Genomic DNA, 25,571 nt, shown 5'->3' with positions numbered 1-25,571 from the left:
TTTTGTTAAAATTGTTGTTAAAATGTTCTGTGTGTGAATAGTTTCCATAAACTTATAAAAAAAGCATCAGTGTCAGACACCAACATTTTCCATTAATTAGGTTATCGAATACCCAATCCAATAGCGAATAGCAATGAGAAATAGTATGCTGTGGTGACAACATTGTGGTACTTCATTTCAGAGTCACATGTACAAATTAACCTTCCAGGTGAGGGAAGCATTCACCACAAAGCACTGTGTGTCAGAATGCTTTGGTAATTGTCTCTCACTGTGTTTGTTTTGTAATGACAACTCTCTAAGGTTCTTTTTTTATTCATTTACAACATTTAAACTTATGGTTGACAACAGCTCATTCATTGGTGGTGAATCCTCAATGCGACAACTCAATGACCAAGTCATCATTGTTCAGGTTTTGGTAGGAATTTTCCTTTGCATCAACACTTTATTGATCATAACCTTTTTTATGAAGGACACATTTTACAGAACTATGCGCTACGTCTTATTTGCTGTCACATTACTGTCTGATTGTCTCATTTTAATTCTGACAGATTTGTTGCTGATCTTGACCTATTTTCGTTTATCTATACAGGTGTCATTGTGCCTTATTATGTTTGCAGTGTCATCCGTGTGTAACTTTGTCACACCATTTACTTTGACAGCAATGACCCTGGAGCGCTATGTGGCCATTTGTATGCCCCTGCGTCATGGAGAGCTTTGCTCCACACGCAGCGCTCTGCAGTGCATCCTCATCATTTACGGCCTCAGCTCTGTGCCCTGCATTTTGATTCTGTCTGTCTTCTTTGCATCTGTATCCTTAAGCTTCTTCACACAGTACCAGTTTTGCTTTGGGCAGACGTTCATTATACGTAGTTGGCAAGGTCATCTGAGGTCAGCTATAAGTCAGTTTTACTTCTTGATTATGTGCATTATCATTGTTTTCTCCTATATTCAAATAATGAAAGTGGCCAAAGCCGCATCAGGAGAGAACAAAAAGTCAACACATAAAGGGCTCAGAACAGTGGCTCTTCATGCTTTCCAGCTGTTGCTGTGTCTCATCCAGCTGTGGTGCCCATTCATTGAAGCTGCTGTCCTTCAGATTAATTTCATGTTGTATGTTAATGTACGGTACTTCAATTATATAATGTTTAGTCTTATTCCTAGATGTCTGAGTCCTCTCATTTATGGCCTCAGAGATGACAAATTTTTCTTTGCACTAAGATATCATGTCCTCTGTCCCTTACACAGGAAAAAATCTGTAGCATTTTCCAACTAAACACATAACACACTTAAACACATGATTCCACTAAAGAATAAGCTACTCACTGAGCATTAATGTAATCATAAGGAAGTAAGTAAACAGTATCTTCTATCATTTAGTCTCCCCGTTTGGACCTGAGGATCATGACACACACTGTATTCAGCATAGAACTATTAGTGTTTAGCTATTAACATATAACTGTAGTTCACTGTGGTGACAAAAGTGATTTATTCATTGGAGCTTTGGTAACATCAAGGCTTCTGGTGTCTTTATGCACTATTTGTCATATACAATGTTTTGTATGGTTAAATAAAATGTAATTGTAAAAGTGAACTCATTTAAATGCCATTGTTAAAATGAAACAAACTGCCAGAGCTGATGTTCATGAAAGACTTACATAATAAATGATCATTGAGAGGTGCATATATAATAAACATTTGTCAACAAAAACAATATTTTAACATGCAGTATGTAACACACGAGGACCCACACCAGATTCAGATTGTGTTTTCGTTTATTGTAGTGTACACAGTGCTTTCTTTTTGGCACCCACTCAGGTCTCCAGCTGACTCCTCTCTTTTCTCCAGTTCTGGAGTCACTAAAAAGGGAAAATGTTGATTAGCGAACCTCTCCACCTACTCCATCCACCTCCCTGGCATTGCCCATTGAGCCAGCTGCACTACCACTCCTCTGCAGCACAGCCAAAGACAGACAGAGGGTGCAGGCGTTACAGTTTTAAAATGTTGCCCAGCATCATTAAATGGTGATTTCAAGATACATATTTCAGCATTTGGAACACATTCAGACTGTTTGCAGCCTGCATTTAAAAAGGCACATTAAACTATATTTCATCCTGTTTAGAATCATTTTAGCCTCATCTTTGCTCTTATATTCACATGATCTCCAACAAGATCCTAACTGTGACATCTGTCTGACAACATGATGAATGACTGATCACTTTGTGTTTTAGCTTATAACTAGATAAGGGTTATTAGCTTGATCTTGACCAACATCAAGGCCTCTGTTATATTTATGCACTGTTTATCATATACAGTGTTTTAAATGGTTCAGTAAAAATGTCAAGTAATTTAATTGCAATTTAAGGGCCACCAGTGCATATTGCATATTAGCTTGTGACGACATCTTATCTAACAACCCCAACTACTGGGTTCAACTTGTAATTGGCTAAAAATCACTTAGCCTACCAGTGAGAGCAACATTGCTAGCCAGTCAATCTTGTGAAATATGTCCTCAAAGCAAACTTAAAAATATAATTCTCAGTCTTTATGACGATTTGGATGGAAGCCTGGGGGTTTTTTGCAACAGGAAGATCGTGTATGCCCCGTTTGCCTTCAGAGTGTTGTTTGGTAGACCTTCAATGCTAAGTATGATCCTCAGATAACAGAACTGGCAAATACAAAGCAGGGGTAGGATCAGACCAGCTCTACCAGGTCTACTCTTGCTGTTGTTGGTCAACCGGCCAGCTGTGAGAAGAGTGAAGTTACAACACAAAGAGGTGAATTGAATGCGTTAAAAACAATGAATCAATCAATTTGCTGCTGATGCTGACTGGTGCAATTAGCATTTAATTTGACCAATTACTGCAGATTATATCTGTAAAGAAGCTGAATAAATGTTGCCTGATAACTTATGGTGAACGGGTGGGGATAAATAAGCGTGCACTTCTTCCAGTTGCTTTTCGATACGTAACTGAATCAGAACAGGTGAATATTGAAATGTATTTTTCTTTACCTTTCTTTCCTTTGCTAAATGTATATTGTATTGGGGAAAAAAAACAAATTATCAAACTATCAAATTGTTAAATTACTACAAAAATGTTTAAAGTCAAAGTCAAAGTCAGCTTTATTGTCAAAAACCATATGTACAGGTCATACAAAGGAATTTGAAATTGCAACGCTCCCATGGCCCTCAGTGTACACTAAAACAATATAAAGATAAAAAGATAAAGATAAAAGTCTTATGTCGATCATTGTTTTGATTACAAAGGTGATGTCTTACAAAAACTCAAAAATAAATCAATAGTTCTCCAACTGCTACTTTTCTTTATCTGTTTTACCATCAAATTTCGTCAAAATCAGCAAGGAATAGCATAAATAATTAATGAACCAATTAAACACAGAAGCTGATTAGCCATAAGAGAACAGTGAAAATCAGCTAATGAGCATCAATGTTTTGTTTTCAGTCTAAATCCTTATGGAGAAAAACAAAGTGTGCAACAGTCCCCTGGCATCTGTGTTACTTGCTACTCTCTAAGTGCAAAGACCAGAAAGTACAGCAAACTAAAATATTTGCATAGGAAACTTCTGGATACAGAGAGATGTTGCAGAGATGTAGCAGTCAACTTACATGTCTTGATGATGTTGAGGAGAAGTAAGTCTGGGGATCTCTACTTAGACTGCTGCCTCTGGGCCTGGACAGATGAATTGATGGAATTGAATCTATATGATTCAAAGCACTGTAACGCAATACTTTCAATATCTGCAGCATGCTTTAATTGCTGTAATAAAATATTATGGTAAACGGTATAGAATGCTGCACTGGAGTCTATCATTCTCTTATCAATTCTCATTGGCTTCTCGCTGGTTCCGCCTTGAGAGTCACCACAATTGCTAAGCAGTGTATGAAAGACATTACATTCGCGCAAATTAACTGCATGCTGTGTGGTCAAATGTTTGTGCTTGTGGGAGGTATTTTCCCACTTTGTTGTGATCAGTGTTGCATATATTACACAGAACCCTTTTCTTAAAAGTAATCCATTACATTATATTAATTTTGTGTTTCTCCCTAAAATCACCTAAAATCACTTGCTTCATAATTACCATTTAAAAATATATTCCAGCAGGTTACACCCTAAGTATTCACATGTGACACTGTTGCTATCTCAGTTACACTGGCTTCCTATTGAATTCAGAGTCCATTTTAAGATCCTGGTTTTGACTTTTAGAGCTTTGCACGGACTGGCACCAGCTTATGTTTTGGATCTTCTGCAGCCCAATGTCCCTAGCAGGTCCCTGAGATCATCTGATCAGGGCTTACTTGCCATACAACACACGAAGACAAGAATTAAGGGTGATCGAGCTTTTGCCACTGTGGCCCCTAGACTGTGGAACTCTCTCCCTCTAAGCTTAAGAACAGTGGACTCAGTAGTTGCTTTAACTCAGAACTCACCTTTTTTAAATTGCTTTTGGTTAGATTTTGCCTTGTTTTATGTGTTATGCTGTCTGTTTTATGTTTTATGACTTGTTGTCCTATGTGGAGCACTTCGTGACTCTGTCTAGAAAGGTGCTATATAAATAAAAAATGTTTTATTTATTTATTTACTCCCACACACCAACACCATCCTAATGAGGACAAACATGATCTTTTTCTTAGTATTTAGGTATGAACACATAGCCGACAGCACAAAGAAAAGATAAAAACCAAAACAAAGAGAATTTAAAGCGATTGTCATGGTGAGTCTACTTCAGAAACATGAAAAGGTAGAAATATAGGCTGCAGCCTGGCTACTCATCAGTTTGTTACCTGTTGAAGTTCAGGGTCTGTCTGCTGGGCTGGGGTCGACATTCACAAAACTAAAGTCACTTGGGTTCTAGCATCATAATGCAACTGTCTCTGTCCTGGATGCAGCTTGCACTTTACCATTTATTCATTCCTCAGACTGTGCCACTAACTGAAATTGGCTGATTGTAATTCAGTTCATCCATTCTATTCCACTTATCCTTATCAGCCATCTGCAACCGTGATAAGGACCCAGTGGGGAACAGAGGCTGGGTACACCTTGGACAAGTTGCCAGACTTTGGACTGTGGTACCCAGAGTATGAACCCACACAAACACTGGGAGAACACACAAAATCCACATAGAAATGTGAAGCAATAGTGCTAACCACTGCACCAAAAACTAAAACAATTAAATGCAGAGTGACGCTCAGTGCATCATAGCCAGTGTTGGGAAGGTTACTTTTAAAATGTATTCCACTACAGATTACAGAATACCTGCCCCATAATGTATTTTGTAACGTATTCCATTACGTTACCTAATGAGAGTAACGTATTCTGAATACTTTGGATCACTTAATATATTGTCATGCTTTTTACAACTACATGAATGTACTGTTGCTGTGTGATTTATTACTATTACTGAAGGCTACTCGCCATACCAATACCAACTAGATTTTAAAATCTTAATATAAAATGAGTAACAGTAGGGTGGACATTAGGTGAAGCTGCACTTTTTGCAGCGATCTCATATAGAAAACTATTCCACGCATATATGAAACAGGTCCGCGGCTCCGAACCGCAGTAAAGGGACCTCTATGGCGTTATTTTTGTGCCACTATTCTGAGCGCACGTAAAACAAAATTTGCAGGTGCAAGTGTTGCATTTTGAGGAGAAATTTATTTTGAGCGAAGAAAAGCTAAATTTGAGTGAACAAAATTCATTGCTGCGTGCGAAAAATGTATTTCAGTGTCTGCTATTAAAAGGAGGATAAGCTTTATTTGTCAGTTGCAGTTGCCTGCAGCTGAGATGACAGACCTAGATGACCATACAGACAATACATACAATATACAAACTTACATTGGGGAGACAGGTCAGACTACGTAGCAAAAAAAGGGTAGACAGTGAAATATGTAACATATAGGGGCAAGGTCAGGAGAAAAAAAAAGGTTTCTGCCCATGGTGACTCTAACAAGTGAGTCATCATGAGGAGAAAACACAAAAAAACTCCATAGCACATAAAGAGCACAGATATCATCACACTATACGCCATGAAACACAGACAAGCAACATAAGGGCGGGGATATGCCAATGCACACAGTGCTCGCAGACGCTGCAATTTTGCACCTCCAGCTGAGCCGCTGTCTCCATCGGCAGGGAGGTAAGCATGGCAGGAGGCGTTGGATCCAGGGAAGGATATCTGCATATGTATGTATGTTGCTGTATGTTGTGTGTGTGTGTGTATGTGTGTCCAGAGTTCAGCTGAGACAGTGTCCTTCGCCCTGCCAGGCTAAGTAAACAGTCTTCCAGCCAACCCCGGTGTCCTTGTGTAGGATAGGAAGAACAGTCTATGCACAGTCTGTTATCAGGGTGTTTTTGTTCAGCTCCAGCCTTGAGACCACAGCTGGCGCCAAAGTGGTAGCCGCATGAAATGATGGTGGTTTTTACTTTAGTGCGAACAACTCATATGAATTTCAAAGCTGTTCTAGCAGTCCGACACTGGTCTCTCGATCTCCCGTTGGAGAGCCGTGAGCTTCTCCATTATGTTATCATTCTTGCCCTCAAAGAGCAGATTCTGAGAACTCACGACCGCTGTGAGCTTCTCCAAGATGTAATCCAATCAGAGCTCTTATTCTGAGTGTTCACAGTAGCCTCAAGCTTCTCCAAGATCTTATCCGTGCTGCGTTCAATGAGCCCATTTTGAGAACTCACGACTTGTCCCATCATTTCAGTCACAGCGGGCAGCCTTGTAGGGTTTTGAACAGCCGATTCCGCTTTCTTTAATCTTCGATAAGCCAGGGCCAGGATCAGCTCTGATCAGCAAGAACCCTGTTATCATGGTTCCGAACAGGTAGGTGTCTTCGACGTCCTCGATCGACAGTCCCGCCAGGCACACGACCCTCCAGTTATACCACCCGTCCATCGTGTATCCGGCAGGGAAAGTACCTCCAGGACACTCAGGCTCACCCGAGCCCAGGCTTCTCGTTGAGAAGAGGGTGTCAATTGCATTCAGGGACCACTTGATCAAATCCATAATTCCTCTTATAGGTTTTAGAGAACAGACTGTGAGAGAATGTTCCAGGGAAAGAGTAAGAAAATAGACGAGACTAGACAAGGACACAAGACGCTAAGCAGGGAAGATAAGGGAAGGGAGAGGAGAAAAGTGTGACCGCCTTCGCCAAGAGCCAGAAGAGAAGCCCATATTATCCATATACACACACAATAGTGTGACACACTAATGTGTAATCCCATCAGAAGTAGTACTTGTTAAAAATGAGAGATTTGTCACCGAAGTGAACTATGTGTAAAAGGTAGTTGCACCCCCCGGCCTCCGGGTGGCGCATTGCTCAGTGAGACAGAATAGCGAGGTCATAGGTCCTCCTCTCCAATATGGCAGAAGCGAGGCAAAGAGAAACTTCACCAGTCGTCTCTGTCTCATCATTTCCCTGTTTTGCAGGTTAGTAACCGGTAAAACTATATTAAAACGGTTGTAAAATATTGATAAGAAGCACAGCTAAATGTGGGGGGTATAAATCAGTGGGTAAACCCTGTTATTTGTTACGTTTATTTGTTAAGTAGAAGGACTGGAAAAATGCCGAAGCCTAGCCAGCCGCGGGCGCCATTTTGGTTTCATCTTGCACTTATTTCAGGACGTTTAGCTGAATAAGCTCCCTGTTGTATCCTGATATTGTGAATATGAATGTTAATATGCTGTTGGCAGTGAAGAATGACTGTTTACTGGTTTTAAAAAGTGATTTTGAGAATGTTAAAGCTAAACCTAAGCCTGCCAGCATATGCATGCCTCTTTCATGTATTTGTGAGCTACTAAGCTAAATTGGTTTAAGACCAAGCACTGGTATGGTGGTTAAAACAATCAGAATACATAGGTATTTGGGTTAAAAGTTAAATAGAGGTAAAAATGTATTTGAACATGCATGTCATATTGTTTTGAATTGTCATTCAGAGAGAATAGCCGTGTAAATGATTTGAAGGTCACTACACGTGAAGTATTTTTGTTTTCCATGTAAAGATTGTGGTATTGCAGCTTGAACATACAGACAGTTGTTGCATATGAAGAATGTTGGTGCTGCAAATTGAAAATACATGTGATTGTATAAATAAATATGGCAGAAGCGAGGCAAAGAGAAACTTCACCAGTCGTCTCTGTCTCATCATTTCCCTGTTTTGCAGGAACATTTAATCTGTTTTACCGGCCCAAACTCTGGGTCGGTTACAATAGCAGCCCCTCTCGCTCAGTTTTTGCATTTGCGCTTGCTCTCAATGTGTTGCTTGCTCTCAACATTTCTGCCCGTGCGCATTCAACTCTTTCTGTACACCGTTATATTTGTGCCACAAAACCAGCCAATCACAGACTTGGATGCAAAAAAATCTGATTGGCTGTTTTGGTCTCCAATCAGCTCGAAGTGACGAAATGCAATATCCCAGAATCCATTTCATCCAAAACTCAAATGAGGCAGTGGCGGAGGAACACAGAGTGGCGGAGTTTGAAATATTACTCTTTTTGGGTCACAAAATAAACTTTTAAGATATTTTCATGCGAGAATGGTGCTGTGTAAACTTCAAATATCTGCTCGATTTATCAAGACATCACATATTTGCATAAGTGCTCTAATGTTTTCGGAGATGCCTGTTACCCTTTAGAGCCTCTTAATGCATGTTTTGTTTGGGTTTCCACTGGCGTGGAGTTACCAAAAATAGAGAGGGCATAGCCTAACATATGAAACAGGAAAAGACCGCTGGGTAATCCATTTATTTCAAGGTAACTGTATTCTGAATATCACCTTTTTAAATGGTTTAAATGGTAACTGTATGAATACACTTACTCATATTTTGTATTTTAAATACGTAACACCGGTACATGTATTCCATTACTCCCCTATACTGATCATAGCAAGCTCTACCAGAACCGATTCTCAATCCTAACTTTCACTAATGCTGTTTCTAGGCTGTGATGAGTTCTGAAACGGACTGAGACTCTTTAAATAAACCATTTATCTCCAGATGAGCAATTAGCTGTTAGCTTTCAAGAATTTTTGAGATAAAAGGAAAGTTATATTTAGCTAAGACAGCTGGATCAAGTGGTTGCTTTTTAAGTAGTGGTTTAATTGCTGCCAGTTTGAATGCCTGTGGTATGTAGAAATAAGTAGAATTAAGTTGATCAAGGTTGATTTGAGGTTGAAGCATTATTTAATGGTTGGACTTTTTTGAGCAGTCTTGTTGTAGTGGGGTCTAATAGACATGATGGTTTGGAGTAAGTAATTACTAAAGTTAACTTAAAAAGGTCAATCTGTATGTTTTAGGTTTTATTCAGCATTGTATGTTTCGTAATCTTCGTTTCATCATTCTGTATTGGTATCAGTTTCGTGTTATGAGTGTTTGACCTAAAGGTTTTCTTAGAGTCTTTTGTGTTCAGGTTTCATACTTTCTTGTAGTAGCATTTCTTGATTTTAGTTTATGAATCCCCACCTCACTTGTGTTTCCCTGTCTGGCTCGGTCTTGTCTCCATGTCTATTAACGTTTCTGTCTTCCAGGTCTTGCCTATCTTTAGTTCTGTCAAGTTTAAAAGTCTTAGTCCTAGCCTCAGCGTTTGTTACTTGTTTTATTTTCATACTCCCCTGTTTTGTGTGTGTTATGTTTAGTTTTGTTTCCCCGTGTCTCATTAGTTAGATTTTGTTCACCTGTGTCTTGTGTTCAACACTGAGTTTTCTCTTTTTTAAGGTGCCTTTTTTATACTTTTGTGACTGATAGGTTAGTGTTAAGTAAATCAGAGAATTAACTATTCATTGAGGAAATTATTTGGACTAAATCTAATTAAAAGCCGCTCCAGTCAGGTGCTGAACAATTTAAGAAGTAAATTATTTTTGACTAAATCTATTCGAAGAATGGATTCACACAGGACGCACAAAAGAAATGCTTTGCACATTCAGGTAGCATTGTTCTCTTCAATTTTATGTGTGAGATGTTGTGTTGCCAAACAATAATAATTTGTGTTGACAGATAAGAGTTGATGGTCAAACTTGGACACCTGATATGTGCAGTAGTTTTATATTTTAGTACTTGAATCGATCTGTTGTACAAAATGACTCCCAAATGCTTTTCCTTTGGTGACATCTTCCTGTCGTGACATTCCCTCTTGTGTTACAATTTCAGCTATAAAAATCAGCTTTTCACAGCACACAGCTCAGATGTGTTTTACTTACCGCAGGGATGGTTTGGTAAAATGACTCTCTGATGTCTTGTGACTTGTTGTTATCTTTAGGTATTATAGATATATGTCATTATATTATCAACAAGCACCGTGAATACTTAACTCAATAGATATTCCACTTGTAGCTGTGAGGATGTTTAGGTTGACATCATTTAAACTTTGGTTTAGATAGTGTGTGTGGGGAATTTGGTTTTAGAATCTATAACCATATATATAATAATATATGTAGATAAGTTCTAAGAAATTTTGGGCCTCTCCACATTGGAAGATATAAAACAAAAGAATATTTGCCTAAAAGTGAGAAATACATGGCATCAAATAACTCAGTGATTGGTGGTCAGTTGGCAATAAACAACATCAATAATCGGGTCATAATAGTCCAGGTATTTATCTCGATGTTTCTTTGCATCAACTTTTTCCTAATCACAACATTTTTTATGAAGGATATTTTTTACACAACTATGCGTTACATCTTATTTGCTATTGCACTGTTGTCTGATTCACTTTTTTTGTTAGTGACCAATGTCTTGCTCATTTTGAATTATTTTAGTTTCACCATACAAGTGTGGTTGTGTGTTATTATATATATTGTTTTGGCTGTGTACACATTTGTCACACCAGTTACTCTGACAGCAATGACCCTGGAGCGTTACGTGGCCATTTGCATTCCCCTCCGTCATGCAGAACTGTGCCAAACACAGAGAGCTCTGCACTTCATCCTGATCATTCATGGTCTGAGCTCTGTTCCCTGCATTGTTATTCTTTCTATTTTCTTTGCATCAGCAATCACCAGCTTCTATACCCAGAGCAGAATTTGTGCTGTTGAAATGTTCATTTTTCACAGATGGCAGGATCATCTTAGGTCAGCTATAAGTCAGCTTTATTTCCTGATTATGTCCATTACTATTGTTTTCTCATATGTGCAAATAATGAAAGTGGCCAAAGCTGCATCAGGAGAGAATAAGAAGTCAACATGGAAAGGGCTCAGTACAGTGGTTCTTCATGGTTTCCAGCTGCTGCTGTGTCTTATCCAGCTCTGGTGTCCATTTATAGAGGCTGCTGTCCTGCAGATTGATTTTATGTTATTTATCAATGTGAGGTACTTTAATTACATAACCTTTATTCTTGCTCCAAGATGTTTGAGTCCTCTAATTTATGGCCTCAGGGATGAGATGTTTGTTAATGCACTGAAATACTATGCTCTCTGTGGCTTATATAAGAAACATTCAGCAGCTTTTTGATTTATTATGTTCTAATGTATTCCAATAGAAATACTCATAGATTTCCAGTGGTTGAAAGTGGTACTGATAAAACTGGCAATTCCATTCACTCTGCTGGTCTTATGCTTAAACTGATGTATATCTGACACTTTTTATCCTTAAATTGTTTTTAGTTTGGCAACAGTGTAGATTAGGAGCAGTTAAGTTGTTGTAAAAAATTCTTTTAATTATTTACTTATTGTAAAACTTATTGTACTCATAATTGTAACTGCCTCGAACAAAAAACACGTAATTGTTACATGTGTTTAATTGTTACAGTAAAAAATGTACTGAAAATAAATTATTGCCATACATGTCCACTGTCCATTGCTTTATTTAACTCCATGTAGCATCAGTCTAATGCACTTAAAGTGGCTTTACATTTCTGACTAACAGGCAATACTGAAATGTTACTTATATTGGATGTCTTCAAATTCTCTCAATCTTAATCCTGGCAAAGCTGAACTTCTTGTGATTGACACTGTCAGCTTCTGTGAGGAGGTCAGTCATTACTGTGGCAGGTTCAATTAAGAACCAGCATTTAGCTTTCACCCAGTTCCACCAGTCCTGTTTATTAAAAAAATCAATTAATTTCTTCAGTGTTGATTATTGTATCTCATTTTTCACAGGCCTTTCTCAGTCCTCTTTAGCCTATCTACAACTGGCCCAAAGGGAAGCAGCTAGGCATTATTCTTACTTCCTATCACTAGGGTTCCATCAAAGTCAGAATAGATTTTAACATTTTATTAATGACATATGAAGCTCTACATGGGCAGGCTCTTGTGTACATAGCAGACCTGCTCAGATCCACAGCGGGCCTGTGCAGTCATAAACTCAGGATCTGTTAATTGTTAAATTATTTTAACTCTGCAGGTGACCACGCTTTTCAGGTTTTAGCTCAAACCTTGAAAAAAATACACTTGTTCCTTTAGCCCATCTGGTTGGTTGAATCAGTGAAGATGTCAACATGGAAAGGGCTCAGTACAGTGGTTCTTCATGGTTTCCAGCTGCTGTGTGTCTTATCCAGCTCTGGTGTCCATTTATAGAGGCTGCCGTCCTCCAGATTGATTTTATGTTATTTATCAATGTAAGGTACTTTAATTACATAACTTTTATTCTTGCTCCAAGATGTGTGAGTCGTCTAATTTACGGCCTCAGGGACGAGATGTTTGTTAATGCATTGAAATACTACGCTCTCTGTGGCTTATAAGAAACATTCAGCAGCTTGTTCATTCTGATTAATATATTCTAATAGACATTAAGACATTTATAGGGATGCTCGGAGTTGTACTGATAAAACTGGACATTCAGTTCACTTTGCTGGCCTTATATTAAACTGGTGCATAATAACTGACCTTTTTCTTCCTTTGAGCAACATTTGTGTGCAAATAAAACATATTGTACTTAGGATTCTAACTTCTGCAAACAAACAAAAAACCCATTTAGTTGTTACAATGAAAAAATGTCCTAAAAATAATTCCTGCTGTTCATATTGAATGTGTGTCAGAATGATTAATAGTGCAATGTTCATTTCTGTTTGAAATGTTTTATCGAACTTTGTGTAACATCAGTCAAATGCCATGAAATTGGCTTTACATTTTCTGGCGAACAGGCAACAATGCACTGATACTTTGGCACCAAATGGACTTGTATTCTGATTTGTTCCACTATATTCCTCATTTTGCCTCGTGGTGAACCATTTGCAGCATATCAGCTCAGCTATTTTAATAAAATGAAAGTTCATGACTGAAACTTGTTTAACAAGTAAGCCAAATTTACTGTGGCATCTTCTACTCCTCTGCGTGGCCTATAAACAAAGTGCACGTGAGTTAGCACTTGTGCAATTTTCATCAAGCATTTCTATCACAACCAAGGTAAAAGCATTTGGAAACAATGGCTTCATAACCTTACAAACTGTTCAAGAATTTCCATCACAGCTAGTGTGAAGGCAATCTATTTTTTCTCAGTACATGCTGTGCAAGTAAAGCGTTATTGATATATTATGAAAAAAGGACTCAGTTTTTGTGCGCATGAGAAGAATAAACAACAAGATGATAAATTTAGTTAGGCGCACCAGTGATTTCAGTGGACACCATACAGAGTGATCTAACTGCTGTTTTAAATTTTCAGTAAGTTGGCCAGTTTGAACCCATATTATCTGCAACCATATTGTTTACTGACTGTTTGATACTGTTACGTCCCCTGGCTAGTCTAGGGGATTGAAGAGACGAACATAAAGGTGGATAGTGAAGGAGGAGCCAAGATGGTAAGTGTAGAAGGTTTATTTAATGCTGGTGATGAGATTTGGGTTCAGACTGAGGTGTAACATCAGGGAGAGCCAAGGCCAACATAACAAACAAAACAGCCCTGATGTAGAAATAAAAGAAACTTACCTAACTCCAAAGAAACAAAATATACAACCTATAACCATAACCTACCTAACAACACATAAACAGGAGAAAACAGGGTGTCAAAGCAAAAGGCAGCTCTCCCCTACAGCAGTCTGAACATGAAAACAACAATGCTCATACAAGTTACAAAGGCATGCAAGCCTGCACAGGTATGGCAACCAAAATGGCCAGAGGGCACAGAAGCACAGCTCCACAGGCCTTAAATAGTGCTCTGCTGATTACCAATTAGCCAGACTCTGCGCAGCATCCAATCAGGACAGGAGGTGGAGCCTGGACAAAACAAAGGGTTAGTAGGGAGAAGAGACATCCTCCTGGGGGATGTAACACCCCCACCCAGAAAAACAAACGTATAGGTTTGTTAACCTTACACCATCACATTCTTGAGAGGGCATCTGCCACAATATTTTCACATCCTCTCTTATGCTTTATTTCAATGTTGTAGTTTTGTGAAATTAAAGCCCACCTCATCAGTCGTTGATTGTTGTTATACATACGAGAGAGGAACACAAGAGGATTGTGATCAGTGAAGACCTCTACAGGTTGGGAAGTAGATCCCACATACACATCAAAATGCTGAAGAGCCAGAAGCATGGCTAGAGTCTCCTTCTCAATTGTCGAGTACCGTCTTTGATGAGCATCAAACTTCTTGCCAAAGAAGCAGACAGGATGACTCACTCCTTGTCCATCATCTTGAAGAAGATCAGCTCCAGCCCCCACCTCACTGGCATCCACTTCAAGCTTGAATGGTTTAGAAGAGTCTGGAGCAACAAGAACAGGTGAACTCGACAGAAGACCTTTTGCACATTCAAAAGCATGTTGACACTCAGGACTCCAAATGAATGGTACCTTCGGGCTGCACAGGTTTGTCAGTGGTGTTACGACTTCAGAAAAATTCCTACAGAAACACCTGTAGTAACCAACCATCCCCAGAAATCTCTCAGAAATGCCATGACTGTATATTGTAAAAAGTGATCAGGTGTTACGAAAGCTGAGATTTCTGATGCTCTTTCTGTCAAAGGAACTTGCCAATAACCTTTAAGGTCGAGCTTACTCACATACGCAGCAGATCCGACGCTGTCAATACAGTCCTCAATACGGGGCAGTGGGAAGGAATCAGGCACTGTTACTGCATTTACCTTGCGGAAATCTGTGTAAAAGCGAGGTGTTCCATCTGATTTTGGTGTAACTAGGCACGGGGAGCTCCATGGACTATAGCCAATCCATGCTTCAGAAGGTAGTCTACTTCTTTGTTTATCATTTCTCTTTTTGCCATATTCACACGGTAAGCATGCTGCTTAATAGGCACTGCATTCCCCACATCAATGTCGTGCTCTATTACAGTAGTACGGGAAGACATGTCCCCAAAGAGTTTTAAATGAATGTTGACAAGCCTTTCAATGTCTAACTGTTGCTCACGGGTCAAGTGAGAAAGATATGTAGACAACTGGGACAGTACCTCAGAATTAAGCATTCTGGCACTCTGGTAGCTGGCATCACAAAGTTTGAGCCCATCTTCATCTAAACTCGACCTCAGTCCTGAGGAAGAGTTCAACAAGAGAGTTTCTGGAGAGGAGATTTGCTCTGGCAGAGATGCCACAGACTTATCTGCAGGACCACAGAGAGAATCAGCTCTAGAATGAAAAGACTTGAGCATATTAAGATGGCACAAGCGTGTTTTACGCTTCCTGTCCGGTGTTTTAATCACATAGTGTCATTTATTTTCTTATCCACCTGGTATGGTCCACAGAAGCGGGCAGACAATGCAGAGCTAACAGTTGGTAGAAGAACCAAAACCTTGTCACCTGGATTGAAAGATCGAGGAATGGCTTTCTTATCATACCAACTCTTCATCTTCCCCTGAGCAGAGGAGAGGGCTTCTGCAGCTGCCAACCTGGCCTTATGGAGGCGCTCTCTGAACTGTGAGACATAATCCATAATCCAGAACATTAGTTTTCACAACATGGTCTGTTGACAAGAACTGTTCTTTCAACAACTTCAAAGGTCCCCGAACAGAATGACCAAACACTAGTTCATTTAGGCTAAACCCAAGGGATTCTTGCTTAGCTTCACGCATGGCAAACACCATCAGGGGTACTCCCTCATCCCACTCTTTTCCAGTATCCAAGCAGTATTTCTGCAACGTTGCCTTGAGTGTCTGATGACAGCGCTCTAATGCTCCTTGAGACTCAGGATGGTATGCACTTGACACAACATGCTTAATCCCAAGAGTCTGCATGACCTGCTTGAAAAGTTTAGACAGAAAGTTGGTTCCTTGGTCTGTCTGGACTACTTTTGGTAGACCAAAAGTAGTGAAGAACTTTGTCAAAACTTTAATCACCAAAGGTGCAGTTATTCTTCTGAGTGGGACAGCTTCTGGAAAACGAGTCGAAGTACACATTGCAGTCAGTAAAAACCGATTACCATTCTTTGTCTTGGGCAATGGACCAACACAGTCCACAATGACACGTTCAAAAGGTTCACCAACTACTGGTATAGGATGAAGAGGAGCTATAGGAACTGTCTGGTTTGGCTTTCCTGCAATCTGACATGTTTTACAAGTGCGGCAAAACTCAACTACATCAGCCTTCAATCCTGGCCAAAAGAAATGGTTGAGTATCTTATTGTACGTTTTTGTAACTCCCAAATGACCAGACAGGGGGTGCTCATGTGCAAGGGAGACTACGTAGTGACGGTACTCAAGAGGCACAACAATCTGATAAGTAGTGCTCCAGTCACAGTCATCAGAACAGCTTCCCTCTACATCTGCTGTTAAACTTGGGTGTGCAGTCCACTTGCGCATCAAGACCCCATCTTCCAAGAAATAAGAAGCCTTTTTATTTCCTGTTTCAGAAAGAGAAGTAAAGCATTTAGTCAATGAGGGATCAGACTTCTGAGCAGCAATAAGGCTTTCACGTGTGACTGGCAAGTCTAACTGTGAGAGATGGAGATCCTCCCACTTCTCGATAGTATCCTTTGAGCCACTTTTAAGATCAATCAAGGTTTGCAAATCATCTGTAGCCAGAGCCTGAGCCAACGAAGAGTCTGCCAAATCAATTTCTGCAGCTTTACGTCTTGTTTGAGCCCTGGTGAGAACACAAGCAGGAAAAACAGATGGAAAACATGTTGCTAGGTCGTTGCTCTTCAAGTTTGATTTTGGATCATGTGTTACTTCGGGAACAGATTGCACTTTTCCACCAGCAATATCATTCCCCAAAATGAACTGCACCCCTTTTATGGGAAGTGAGGGGCGTACTGCCACAGAGAAGATGCCATTAACCAGCTTTGACTTTATGTGTACATAATGCAAAGGAGCTTCAACATAGCCCATTTCAACTCCTTGAATCAGAATGCTACCATGACAAGAGGAATTGTCACTCAAGGGCAATACATCAGATAAAATCACAGATCTTGACCCTCCCGTATCTCTGAGTATTCGAATGGGTTTTTCATCCTCAGGCTTCCCGGTCAATGACACAGTGCCATCTAAGAGGAAGGGTTTGAAGCAGGGATCAACTCCTTCACTTTGGTCCCCTCTCTCAGCATGAATGGTTTTAATTAAACCTACTCCTTTTGGTGACTGGTTCTTGCGCTTCAAAGCGGGACATTCAACAACAACATGACCAAGTTTATGACAATAGAAACATTCCCTTTCAGTCTTCGAAGCAAAAGTCCGTCGTGGGCTTGAAGGATCCTTTCGTGGGGGAGGTTCTCGGGTGGTAACTTCACGTTTCTGCACAAAAACAGTCTTATGAGTCAACACAAATTCATCAGCTATCACAGCTGCTTCTTTCAAAGTGGAAACCTTCTGTTCATTAAGGTGTACAACAATGCGTTCTGGCAGGCCATTTTTGAACTCTTCCAGCAGTATCAGTTCACGTAAGCAGTTGTAGTCAAGAACTTTACTTGCTGTTATCCATCTATCAAAAAGAGTCGCTTTTTCACGAGCAAACTCTACAAAAGTCTGATTTGCTGTTCTTTTGTGATTGCGAAAGCGTTGCCTATACGCTTCGGGAACAAGTTCATAAGCAGCAAGGATAGCAGACTTCACTACATCATAGTTCAAACTTTCTTCCAAAGATAAAGCAGAACAGACTTCTTGTGCTTTGCCTACCAATTTGCACTGAAGAAGCAATGGCCAAACTTCTCTCGGCCAGTGCAGTGAGGCAGCAACACGTTCAAACACATTGAAATATGTATCAACTTCTGATTCACGAAATGGAGGTACCAACACAATGTTTTTACTCACATTAAAACCACCTGGGTTTACATGGGAGGAGGTTGTTTCACCAACAGATGAATTTGCAGAACTAGGTTGAGTAGTAGTACTTCTTGAAGTCTGTGCCTGTAACTCCAACTGACGCAGTCTGACCTCCCTTTCAGTCTGCAACTCCAGCTCCAACCTTTTCAGCTTTAACACCTTTTCTGTCTCTGCTTCCAACTCCAACCTGCGAAGTTCCAACTCTGCCTGACGAGCTTGGGCTTTATCCTGAGCCTCCAACTGTAATTTAGCCAAACGTACCTTGAGTAATACTTCTTGTCTTGAACGAGGAGAAGATGGAGTAGCAAAAGAAGGTGAGCCATTAGTGCCCAAATTTTCCACTGTTTGTTGCTCCACAGCAGCAGGGTTTTGCCCTTCTTCCTTTAACACAGCAGGCTTCACTCCTTCATTAGGGGTCCTGTCAAGAGGAACTGGCAAACGAGGTGATTTAAAAACAGGAAGCAGGCCTTCTTCCACAAGCTTATTTGAAACAGCAGTTTTCAAGTCCTCTTTCACCAATTGCCTTGATACATTTAACTCAAAGTGTGCTGCTATAGCAAACAAATCATGTTTTCTGCACACATTTAACTCCTCCCAAGAAGGACTACTCAAAAACGCACTCAAATTGAAAACACCAGTTGCCATACTAATCACCTCTGCCAAACACACCAGCAGAAACAAACAACTCCAAACCTTCACCATCTAAAAAAATGGATTAAACAGGATAATATCCCGGATGAGCGCCCAATTTATGTTACGTCCCCTGGCTAGTCTAGGGGATTGAAGAGACGAACATAAAGGTGGATAGTGAAGGAGGAGCCAAGATGGTAAGTGTAGAAGGTTTATTTAATGCTGGTGATGAGATTTGGGTTCAGATTGAGGTGTAACATCAGGGAGAGCCAAGGCCAACATAACAAACAAAACAGCCCTGATGTAGAAATAAAAGAAACTTACCTAACTCCAAAGAAACAAAATATACAACCTATAACCATAACCTACCTAACAACACATAAACAGGAGAAAACAGGGTGTCAAAGCAAAAGGCAGCTCTCCCCTACAGCAGTCTGAACATGAAAACAACAATGCTCATACAAGTTACAAAGGCATGCAAGCCTGCACAGGTATGGCAACCAAAATGGCCAGAGGGCACAGAAGCACAGCTCCACAGGCCTTAAATAGTGCTCTGCTGATTACCAATTAGCCAGACTCTGCGCAGCATCCAATCAGGACAGGAGGTGGAGCCTGGACAAAACAAAGGGTTAGTAGGGAGAAGAGACATCCTCCTGGGGGATGTAACAATACCTTTGTTTGACTTTCTTGTTTGAGGTTTTTACAAAATGCAGGCCAGACATTATATCCTGTTTGAAAACAAGATTCATTTTCTGTATGCTAAAATTCACATATTTAGTCTTTTATTTTTTTTTCTTGTTGAAGTGAATGTTATATTGTTAACAAAGATTTATGATGTCTCTGCAAAAAGCATCATAAAAGTGTGAGGGCAGTAAGTAAAGACAGATATCCACAGTGCCAAGTAGAGGTAGTATGAAAACATACTTTACTGAACCTCAACAAAGATTCTTAAATGAGATACTGTCTTTGATTGAAGATTGGGCAAAAGAAACTTATGTTTTTGCTTTTTTTTAATTACTGAATGACTCACAGGTCAGTGTTAAGTAGGTCAGGTACAAGCGTTGGAATAAAAATGAGTGAAACGGAATTGAGTATCCAAAGAAAAAAATGAAAGTCCTTCAGAAAGCCCAGAGAACTGTTGCTTACGACCAAAGTAGCAGTACTTCTGATCTTATAAGTCGTGAATCATGAGAAATCTGAATCTTGTGACTGTCTTTCATTGAAAAAAAAAATGGCCTGTGTATCTCCACACAGCTCCAGTCAAGTACTGAACAGCCAGCAGCATTTTTTCAGAATTTTGTTTTTTTCAAAGAACTGATTCCAGTTATCTGGGACATTTGGGACAGGCACAAGAAACGCTTTACATATTTATAGTGGCAGTGCTGCTTTCTTTTATTAGTTTAGACTATGATAGCTGTGAGGTATTGTGATTTCAAACAATAAATTGTTTCTAAGGAGACAGGTAAGAGTTGATGGACAAATCTAGAGACCAATTACATGCAGCAGTTGTATACTTGAATCGATCTATCGTACAAAATGTTTCCCAAATGCATTTCCTTTGGTGACATCTTCCGGTTGTGACATTTCAATTGTGTTATAGTTTCACCTATAAAAATCAGATCATGACAGCACATACCTCAGACATGTTCTATTTACAGCAGGGATGGTTTGGTAAAATGACTCTCTGATGTCTTGGGACTTGTTATCTTTAGGTATTATAGATATATGTCATGTCATATCAACATGCACTGTGAATGTTTAACTCAATAGATATTCTACTTATTGTAGCTGTGAGGCTGTTAAATTTGAATTTATTTTAACTTTGGATCAGATACTTTGTGTGAGATTTGATTTTAGAATCTAGAAACCAGACATGCATTCATATATGTAGGTAAGTTCTTAAGATCTCTCCATATATGAAGATTTTAAACTATTTGCCTAAAACTAAGAAATATATGGCATTAAATAACTCAGTAATTGGTGGTCAGTTGGCAATAAACAACATCAGCAATCGGGTCATAATAATCCAGGTATTTATCTCGATGTTTCTTTGCATCAACTTTTTCCTAATCACAACATTTTTTATGAAGGATATTTTTTACACAACTATGCGTTACATCTTATTTGCTATTACACTGTTGTCTGATTCACTTTTTTTGCTAATAACTAATGTCTTGCTCATTTTGAGTTATTTTAGTTTCACCATACAAGTGTGGTTGTGTGTTATTATATATATTGTTTTGTCTGTGTACACATTTGTCACACCAGTTACTCTGACAGCAATGACCCTGGAGCGTTACGTGGCCATTTGCATTCCCCTCCGTCATGCAGAACTGTGCCAAACACAGAGAGCTCTGCACTTCATCCTCATCATTCATGGTCTGAGCTCTGTTCCCTGCATTGTTATTCTTTCTATTTTCTTTGCATCAGCAATCACCAGCTTCTATACCCAGAGCAGAATTTGTGCTGTTGAAATGTTCATTTTTCACAGATGGCAGGGACATCTTAGGTCAGCTATAAGTCAGCTGTTTTTCCTGATTATGTCCATCACTATTGTTTTCTCATATGTGCAAATAATGAAAGTGGCCAAAGCTGCATCAGGAGAGAATAAGAAGTCAACGTGGAAGGGGCTCAGTACAGTGGTTCTTCATGGTTTCCAGCTGCTGCTGTGTCTTATCCAGCTCTGGTGTCCATTTATAGAGGCTGCTGTCCTGCAGATTGATTTTATGTTATTTATCAATGTGAGGTACTTTAATTACATAACCTTTATTCTTGCTCCAAGATGTTTGAGTCCTCTAATTTATGGCCTCAGGGATGAGATGTTTGTTAATGCACTGAAATACTATGCTCTCTGTGGCTTATATAAGAAACATTCAACAGCTTGTTCATTCATTAGGTTCTAATGATCCACAGATTTCCAGGGATGGTCAGAATTTTACTGATAAAAACAGACATTCTATTCACTTTGCTGGTCTTATATTAAACTGGTGCATAATATGACCCTTTTCACCTTTCTATTGTTCTTAATTTAAAATTATTTCAATAACAGGCAGCTTGCTTTGTGTTATTGTAGAGTCTTTTGTGGTGATTTTGCACTATATAAATACAACTGGACTGAATTGAAAATGCAGTTCAGATAATAACATTTGTTTGTAAACAAAACATGTTGTACTTGTGATTGTAGCTTCTTTAAACAATAAAAAAATATTTAGAATAGAATAGAATCAACCTTTATTATCCCACGAATGAAAAATTTGGGTGTTACACAGATCGTATAGCAAAGGGAATATAAAATATAGAAGGAAGACACAAAGCGGTCCTATATACATAAGCAACTGAGGTTCATATATACACGTAACAATGTACAGAAATATGTATAAAAATTGTACAGAGATAAAAAAAAATGTTAAACTGTGTTATAGAGTCTGAAAGCTGCTGGTAAGAATGACCTGCGGTAGTGCTCCTTCCTACACTGTGGGTGTAAAAGTCTACTGCTGAACGAGCTGCTCAGTGCTCGTACTGGTTCATGCAGGGGATGGGAGGTGTTGTCCATGATGGACCTTAGCTTAGACAACATCCTCTCCTCCCCAACCTGCTCGATGGACTTCAGCGGACAGTCCAGGACAGAGCTGGCCCTCTTGACCAGTTTGTTAAGTTTCCCCCTGTCCCTCTCTGCCATTCCACCACTCCAGCAGACCACAGCGTAAAAAATAGCAGATGCCACCACAGTGTCGTAAAACTTCCTTAGCAGAGTCCTGTTCACCCTAAAAGATCTCAGCCGCCGTAGCAGGTGGAGATTACTTAGACCCTTTTTATAGAGTGCATTTTTGTTTGTGGACCAGTCCAGTTTGTTACCGAGGTGAACACCCAGGTATTTGTACTCCTCTACCGTTTCAGTGTCCAAACCCTGGATGTTCACTGGTGTAATAGGGGGTGGCTTCTTGCTGAAGTCAATCACCAGCTCCATCTTGCTGGCATTGTTGCGAAGATGGTTCTGTTCGCACTAGCTAAAAAAGTCATTGATGACCCCCCTGTATTCCACTTCGTTTCCCACCGACACCTGACCCACAATGGCGGTGTTGTCTGAGAACTTCTGGAGATGGCAAGTGTCCATGTTATAAGGATAAGAGGGTGAAGAGGAAAGGTGCGAGTACTGTTCCTTGTGAGACCCCCATGCTACAGACTACCACCTCAGACACACAGTCCCTCAGCCTCACATACTGGGGTCAACCGGTAAGTAATCAACAATCCATGAGGGCAGCTGATGGTCCATTCCCGCTCCCTGCAGCTTCCCCCTTAGAACTGAGGTTTGGATTGTGTTGAAGGCACCGGAGAAATAATAAAAAAAACCCCATCACTCTCACAGTGCACCTGGCACTCTCCAGATGAGAGAAGCAGCAGGTAGATGACAGTGTCATGCACTCTGACGTTCGGCTGGTAGGCAAACTACAGTGGGTCTAGGTCTCTCCCAACTAGTGGGTGAAGGTGGTGAAGTATGATCCTCTCCATGGTCTTAGGTGTGAAGTCAGTGCAAAAGGTCTGAAGTGGTTCAGCTCCTTGGGGTGCATTGTCTTTGGGACTGGCACCACGCAGGAGGTCTTCCACTGAATGGGGACCCTCTCCAGACTGAGACTCAGGTTAAAGATGTATGTGATAACCTCACAAAGTTGATCTGCACAGCCCCTTAGACGTCTGGAGCTGATTTCATCCAGACCCCTGGCCTTCCTGGATTACATCTTCCTCAGCTGACTCCGCACCTGGTCAGATGTGATGGAGAGGCTGCAGTGTAGGGTGTGGGTGGGTGGCTCCTGGTGACTGGCATGGGGGGAGGAGGCAGTAGAGTGGTTGAAGGAAAAGGGGGGCAGGTGAGGTGCATCTGATGTCCTTGGTGCTATGGGGGGTTGCAGAGATGTGTGAAGAGCTCCGGTAGATGGGAGAGGGAAGGGCTTCTGGATCAAACCTTTTTAAAAACTGGTTCAAACTGGTTAGCCCAAACCTGACTATCCAGGTCCTCAGGCTCTGGAGCCCCTCTGCTCACTGTGCTCCGTCCAGTGATGGTGTTCAGTCCTCTCCACACACCTCTGGTGTTGCTCTGCTGGAGCTGCTCCACCAACTTCCTCCTGTAGCTGTCCTTTCCCCTCCTTATCTCTCTCGTTAGCTCCTTCTGGACTCTCCTCATTTCCTCCCTGTCTCCAGATCTGAAAGCCCTCCTTTTCTGCTCCAGCAGAGTCCTTAGATCTGGAGTCTGGCGTGACTTGTTGTTGGAGTAACACTGTACTTTCCTGGTCAGCACAGTGTTATCCGCGCAGAAATTGATATAGTCTGTTATGCAGGTAGTTAGTCTGTCGATATCCTCCCCATGTGGGCTGCATATTACCTCCCAGTCTGTAGTTTGGAAGCAGTCTTTCAGTGCCATGCTCACCGCTGTGTAACTGATTTCAATTGAAAGCCTGCTTGCGCTAGTACCTCTTGCCACGGATACCCACAATCCTTTGCGGTTTTACCCCTCAATGACGTCACATTTTCAATCTCTATTGAAATCAGTTACACAGCGATAAAAAGAAACAAAAAATGCCAAGAAGCTGTTGTATTATTAACTGCACAAGCCGGGCGAACGACAGCCGCGTGAAGCCGACGGGTAAAGCGAATGGTTTTTATCAGATTCCGGCGTGGAAGAGAAATTGTCCAAGCCATGTCTCCGAAGTCACGAAGGGGCGACGGATGGCCTGGACAGTAAATATTCAGCTTTGAATAAATAGTGAATTGTCCTGACAGAATATTGCGTTTTGCTTCTGTTATTACCATGGTACATTGACAAAAACATATACTTTTATTCACAGGATAAAACAGTTTTTTTGTATCACTAATTGCCCAGTACGGTTACAGCATACAATATTATTGTCACTGCTACATTTCTGTAATGCGTACCAGAAATTATTTCCACTACTAATTAATTACCGTTGAGCTCAAAGTTCCTATTAATAAACGGTTAGCGAATGTGTATTTATGAAGACGATTTGTGAGACTGGTAAACTTACCTTTGTTCGTACGATGGTCTTGTGTTCTACACGGTGCATTTCAAGGTCCTGTACCCATCCGTTGGTAAACTGTACCTGGGCTTGTTGCAGTGACCTGAAGTTACTAAAAACTTCATGAGTGTATGCACTCACTCCAAGAACCGTATAATTATAAATCTGAGCGTGGTGAAAGTTGGGCAGCACGCTGACGTCTTTTGTCCACTCTGTGTGCTCGTAAGGGTCTGACCCTTTCACTCCTTTGATTTTTTCCTCGTACCTTTTCTTTGCCTTTTCGTCGAGTCTGTCTTTGTACGGTCCGGCATTGTTCTCCTTCATTTTGTACATTCCTCTTTTGGGGGGCAAAGAAAAAGCAAGAAGGTATTGAAACCGGCGAATGAATGTTTTGCAGTGCTGCAAATGCTTGCATTTGATGCGGTACTTTGATTGTTTTGCCACGGGTTCCCGGCATGCAATGCGTGAAAGTCACGTGGTCTGTCAATCTCTATTGTAGCAGCACACAACACAACAAAGACCATGATTTGTGCACCCAAGCTTTGCAGCCGAGGGGATAATTTGGTAAATTGTGTCTCTTGTGTCCTTGACAGCTGATATTTTTCTGTTAATTTTATGGTTGATATGGCTTTACTGTTTTTAGAGTTCACATTTAAGCTTTCTTCCAACAAACACTGTGGCACTTTATTTTAGACTCCTCAGCAAGACAAAGTTCACTTTTAAATATCTAAGACCTTCGAACATTTCCGTAAAACACAGT

At 40.4% G+C, this 25,571-nt stretch overlaps 3 protein-coding genes across 3 annotated transcripts; all 3 read left to right on the top strand.

Annotated features, from left to right (window-relative positions):
• Positions 1 to 334: 334 nt before the first annotated feature.
• LOC134640675 (odorant receptor 131-2-like) lies at positions 335 to 1,273 on the top strand. Its single transcript, XM_063492576.1, has one exon. The coding sequence runs from the start codon at positions 335 to 337 to the stop codon at positions 1,271 to 1,273; it is 939 nt and encodes a 312-aa protein (XP_063348646.1).
• Positions 1,274 to 10,532: 9,259 nt separating this feature from the next.
• On the top strand, positions 10,533 to 11,465 carry LOC134640674 (odorant receptor 131-2-like). Its single transcript, XM_063492575.1, has one exon. It carries the CDS (start codon positions 10,533 to 10,535, stop codon positions 11,463 to 11,465), a length of 933 nt encoding a protein of 310 aa, XP_063348645.1.
• A 9,272-nt stretch (positions 11,466 to 20,737) lies between these two features.
• LOC134640673 (odorant receptor 131-2-like) lies at positions 20,738 to 21,685 on the top strand. The gene has a single exon (XM_063492574.1). It carries the CDS (start codon positions 20,738 to 20,740, stop codon positions 21,683 to 21,685), a length of 948 nt encoding a protein of 315 aa, XP_063348644.1.
• Positions 21,686 to 25,571: the final 3,886 nt, after the last annotated feature.

This window comes from Pelmatolapia mariae, linkage group LG14, assembly GCF_036321145.2.
Source record: "Pelmatolapia mariae isolate MD_Pm_ZW linkage group LG14, Pm_UMD_F_2, whole genome shotgun sequence".
NCBI classification, from domain to species: Eukaryota; Metazoa; Chordata; class Actinopteri; order Cichliformes; family Cichlidae; genus Pelmatolapia; species Pelmatolapia mariae.
This window is presented reverse-complemented; position numbering and strand designations above follow the sequence as displayed.